Source organism: Aristolochia californica, unplaced genomic scaffold (assembly GCF_029961685.1).
Source record: "Aristolochia californica isolate CCGP_79_NKW_82.1479 unplaced genomic scaffold, dmAriCali1.0.hap1 SCAF_2, whole genome shotgun sequence".
Taxonomy (NCBI): Eukaryota; Viridiplantae; Streptophyta; class Magnoliopsida; order Piperales; family Aristolochiaceae; genus Aristolochia; species Aristolochia californica.
Window position 1 is genome coordinate 14,886,212 of NW_027181881.1, and position 4,833 is coordinate 14,891,044.

At 46.7% G+C, this 4,833-nt stretch overlaps 1 protein-coding gene across 1 annotated transcript; it reads right to left on the reverse strand.

The window, feature by feature from the left end:
• Positions 1-283: 283 nt before the first annotated feature.
• Positions 284-3,794, reverse strand: LOC137956390 (subtilisin-like protease SBT1.8). Its single transcript, XM_068803875.1, has 2 exons — positions 2,102-3,794; positions 284-1,184 (listed from the first exon to the last, which is right to left on the reverse strand). The coding sequence occupies exons 1-2, from the start codon at positions 3,708-3,710 to the stop codon at positions 520-522; spliced, it is 2,274 nt and encodes a 757-aa protein (XP_068659976.1). The 5' UTR covers positions 3,711-3,794; the 3' UTR covers positions 284-519.
• Positions 3,795-4,833: the final 1,039 nt, after the last annotated feature.

A 4,833-nucleotide genomic window follows, 5' to 3' on the forward strand; every position in this document is an offset into this window, starting at 1 on the left:
CTCATTTAAAATTTTTGAGGTTAATTTAAGGTTGGATATTGCGCTTCAACTAGAACTAGAGCATAGGTTCGAATTTGACACTACTCCATGAGACTCCTACTCGCTTTGGTTTTTTTTTTTTTTCTTAAATTAGGGCTCAACTTCAAGATGGTATATTAAAAACTTAACCTTCGACCAAAAGGGCAAAAAAGTGAGAGTAGGTAGGGATAGGGTAAAGCTAATGCACTCGTACGATAACGTGGCTCAAATTCATCAATAATCGGCAGAGGTCTAACCCTGAACTCATAATAGTAATAAGTTGCAACTCGCAAATGAAACTTTCTCTCTTTGCGTCTCAGCTACAATATTCATAAGCCATAACATATTTATATCTGGAATTAGGAAAGGCTCTTTTGTCGCCCCTGCAAAGAATGACCCCCCGATCGACTGCGCCCTTGCCAAAGTTACAATGCGGAACACTCTTGTTTTGAGCTGGATATTTGATCCACAGCAATGCAACGCCTCGCTCGCTATCGAGTTCTATTTCCATGTGTAAGCAACGGGGCTTCTCACCTGATGTTGGTGATCAGTCCACATTATCCAACCGAAATCCGTCGTCAGTGGTCTGACCCCCTTGTCCGATACAAAAGTGACACTGTATCTCAGCTTCTGCCCGGCTTCCTTAAAGTCGAGCTTCCGGGGTTTGATTTTCAGCCCGACGTTAGGGGATCCGCCAAAGGACGCATCGTAAACGGATCCGGCAGGCCCTACATTAGTGAGCTCTCTTCCATACTTGACCACCCGCTTGGTCTCCTGGAAGAGGACAGAGAAGGAGGGGTAATTAAGATTTCCCGGGTTGGACATGGAGAGCCGGCGGGAGCAGCTGACATTGGAGCTTTTCACCACGGCCTGAACGTGATCCAACTTGTAGTTGAGGGAGCAAAGGAATCTGATGTAGTCTTCGGTGGAAAGGTCGTAGACAAGGCCCGGAGAGAGGGCCTTCTGAGGATCCACATGGCCTGCTCCGTGCCCGAATGGAGTGGACAATGCCCCGTTTCCGGCATCTCGGAGAGGAGATTTCTTGTTATCCAGGTTGTAAGAGGTGGTCATCAGCGCCGACTTTATGGCACTCGGACTCCAACCGGGGTGGGCCGCCTTCAGTAGTGCCGCCACTCCACTAATATGCGGACAAGACATCGACGTACCTGCAAGACGTCGGCGCTAGCGGTTCATTAGTAGCCAATCGTCTCATCAAAAGTTTTAAAATATTATTGCAAAAATTAAAATAAAATAAAAAATCAAACAAACTGGGCAAATATATGAATTCAGAGACACCTCATAAAGTATAATGGGTGGTTGGAGAAAATAAAGGCCCCAGTCCACATTGGAGAATAACATTTACGTGCCATTGGTGTCCATTAGTGTCCTTAGTAACATTCATATTTCTAATAAAATTTCAAATAAAATTCTATTAGTGATTTACTAAGAATTTATATGAAAATTTATAAAACTTTCCAAGAAAAATTAAATAGCCCTGTTAGGAAAATAATTGAAAATTAATAATTAATCACATACTTTATTATAGGATAATTTTTAATAAAATAAAATATTATATACAAAATTATCATAAAAAATTAACTGGCACTAAAAGTATTACAACATGAATTATTAAATACTTAATCAAAATTCTTTTTTACAGTTTTTTGGCTGAAAACTCTTAGTTGAAAAATCTTACCCGAAAAATAATATAGAATTTTCAAATAAAAATATTTCTAATAAATAAGAAGCAATAGTAATCACTAAAAAAAGTATATTCTACTAAAAATGACTTTTGCAGAGTTTTCTAGAAAAGTCCCTACCAGGGGCTTAATATTTTTGAATCATTTTTTTTTCGGTTCTCTCAAATGCATAAACTATGAAGTATAAACAAATGAGACGGCCGACATCTTGATTTTCTCAGCCTCTTCCGAATTTTTATATATATATATATATATATATATATTTATATCACGCATGCAAGTGAGGTGCCGTTCGGATTTAAATTCTGTGGAACGGCTCCATTCCTCTATCCTACTTCCAAATGATCAGAAAATTCGCCCCAAGAAACGAAAAACAAACTCACCAGACATAACATTGAATTTTGTCTTCCTTTTGTCTTTGACCAGCCCGGTAGGACCCACAGCCTCTGACCACGAGGCCAAGATGTTAACCCCCGGTGCAATCATGTCGGGCTTCAGAATCTCCAGGCTCACCGTGTTCGGACCTCTCGAAGAGAACGCCGCCACTACCGGCGACGGCCGCACGTTGAGCACCGTACCCCCGAAACTTAGCACCGCCGTTGGGTTCCGCACCGATCGCACGTACTTCCGGATCTCGTCTCCAACCTTCCTCCCTACCAACACCGCCGGTAACAAATGGCTGTCAGCCACCAACTCCTCGCCGCTAGCGGCCGTGTTCGCCAGAATCATACCCACGCCCCCGGCTTCCTTCACCACTGCACCCTTCTCCACTCGAGCGTTAATGCCGCGATCGCACAACACCACTTTTCCTGTCGCCACCCTTTTATCTAGCGATCCCGGCAGGCACAGGTTGCTCGAGTTGTTTCTCAGTGGGTTCTTACTGGGCTTATAGAAGATGGGCGCTTGGACACTGCCCATTCCTTTGCCGCTATATAGAGACACACCCACGTATTTCTTAGAGTTACCGAGGACGGCATAAGCAGGGAAGTTGCGGTCCAATGTTCCCGCCCCAACAGTGGCGATCCAGGGAGCAGTGTTCGCAAGTGTCGCCCGCTCGGGTCCGCTGTTCCCTGCGGAGCAGGCCACGAAGATCCCGCGAGCGATCGCCGAGAAGGCGCCTATGGCGATGGTGTCACGGTAGTAGGGCGCCGAACCGCCACCAAGAGAGAGTGATAACACGTCCACCCCGTCTGCAATCGCGCTGTCCATGCCGGCCAGTATGTCCGACCCGTAGCACCCACTTGTCCAGCAAACCTTGTACGCAGCAACGCGCGCACGTGGGGCCATCCCGCGAGCGGTTCCGGCGGCGTAACCGAGGAGACTCGCGTTGGCTGCGTGGGAGCCAGCGGCGGTGGAAGCAGTGTGTGTACCGTGACCGTCGACGTCCCGGGGAGAGTCGTTCTCTTTGGGCTTCTCGCCTTTGTAAACCGTGGCCATCCGGTAACCCTTGGAAAAACTGCGCGCTCCAATCAGTTTCTTGTTGCATGATTTGGGGCTGAAGTCGATGCCTGTCTCACATTCGCCCCGCCACCTCGGGGGTATGTCCAGCATGCCGAGATCGTTGAAACTCTGGCTTTCCGGCCAAACTCCCGTGTCGAGGACTCCCACTATGACATCCTCGGAGGCCTGATTGAGGGCTTGCGCCTGGCCACTTTCTGAGTCAAGTCCAAGGAAGAGCGGCGTTCGAGTAGTGTGCAAATGGTAGACTGCCTCCTCATAAATACCAAGCACGGCGTCGGATTGAGAGAGAGCGTCAGCTTGTTCCGGCTCGAGGGAGACGGCGAAGCCATGGAACGCGGAGTCGTAGGTGTATAGGAGGGACTTGGCTGGGTCGACGGACACGGACTGTAGGTGGCCATCGTACCAGTTATGGTGCGTTGCATAAGAAGCAGGTTTGTGGTTTCTCTTCATGTGGACTATATAAGTCTGTTTATCTGCCGTCACAGAGAGAATCGGAAGACAGAGAAGGAGAAGAAAGATGGCAGACGCCATGGTAGTTTGCACGAGAGGAGGAGAATCGATTTTCCCCTCTTTTTAAGTAACTGATGCTTGATAACTCTCCGATGAATATAAATAGAAAAACTGGGTACCCTAGGCAGTAACGGAGAGGAGGAGACAGACACCAGAGAAGAGAGAGAACGAAAGAGAGCGAGAGAGCAGTCGCTGGTGGAAGCAGCAACTGTCAGAAACGGATGAAAGATGGAAAGGCAATGCTGGTATGGAAAGGCAATGCTGGTAGACTGGTAGTAACGTTGGGTTTATATAAAACATAAGTGAACAGTGCCCCGCACCTTGACTCAATGAACCGAAGTGCCACGGTCACCGTGGCGCAGTCATGACCAGGTTTTCCCGAGCGCAGTCACCGTAAAACGCGGTTGTTGACAGTACATGACCTTAGAACTTGACCTCAGACCTTAGTTGGCCTCCTCCATTGGAGGCGGACGTTCTTAATAATCTAAAAATATCACCGTGGGAGACCCTTTTGGTAGTGGCATTTAACGTAAATGCGTCCTTTGGGAAGGGACAAAATTCAGGTACTGCCGGCTTTCGCCGCTCTCGAGAACCGAATGGCAGGGATGAATGATGTGGTTCGTTTTGGAAATCTCGTCCGGTTGCGAAAGCGTGCACGATATTTTGCCAGTTTTCCTCCTCTCTTTTTCTCTTTCTCCGTCCGTCCTTCTGGTCACACTGCCCTTATTTTATGTGCTATATAGAAATGGAAAAAACCGGTGCACTCATGGGTTAGCTATGGTGAGAGGGGGGTCACATGGAGTGAACCGCAGATCATGGCGCCTTTAAAGCCAGAAAAACCGAGTCTTATAATAATGAAGAGACTAGCACGCACTTTTCGTTGGTTTCTTCGGCCTTTAGGCCCCTCTCACCCCTTTCTTTTCCTTCTGTAGCGTGTAACTGCCTCTGAGCCATTATTTGCAATCCAACGTTATCACAACCGGTTATCAGCTTTACCGTGAAAGTACTCGACACCTTCATTTTCCTCGCTTTCATGGATTTTATCTTGGTTTTATAGAATAATTAGTTAATAATAGTTCGATTGCTGTATTTCTATGGTCTTAATTTAGGTTTGATTTTATTTAATTATATTTCTTATTCGATA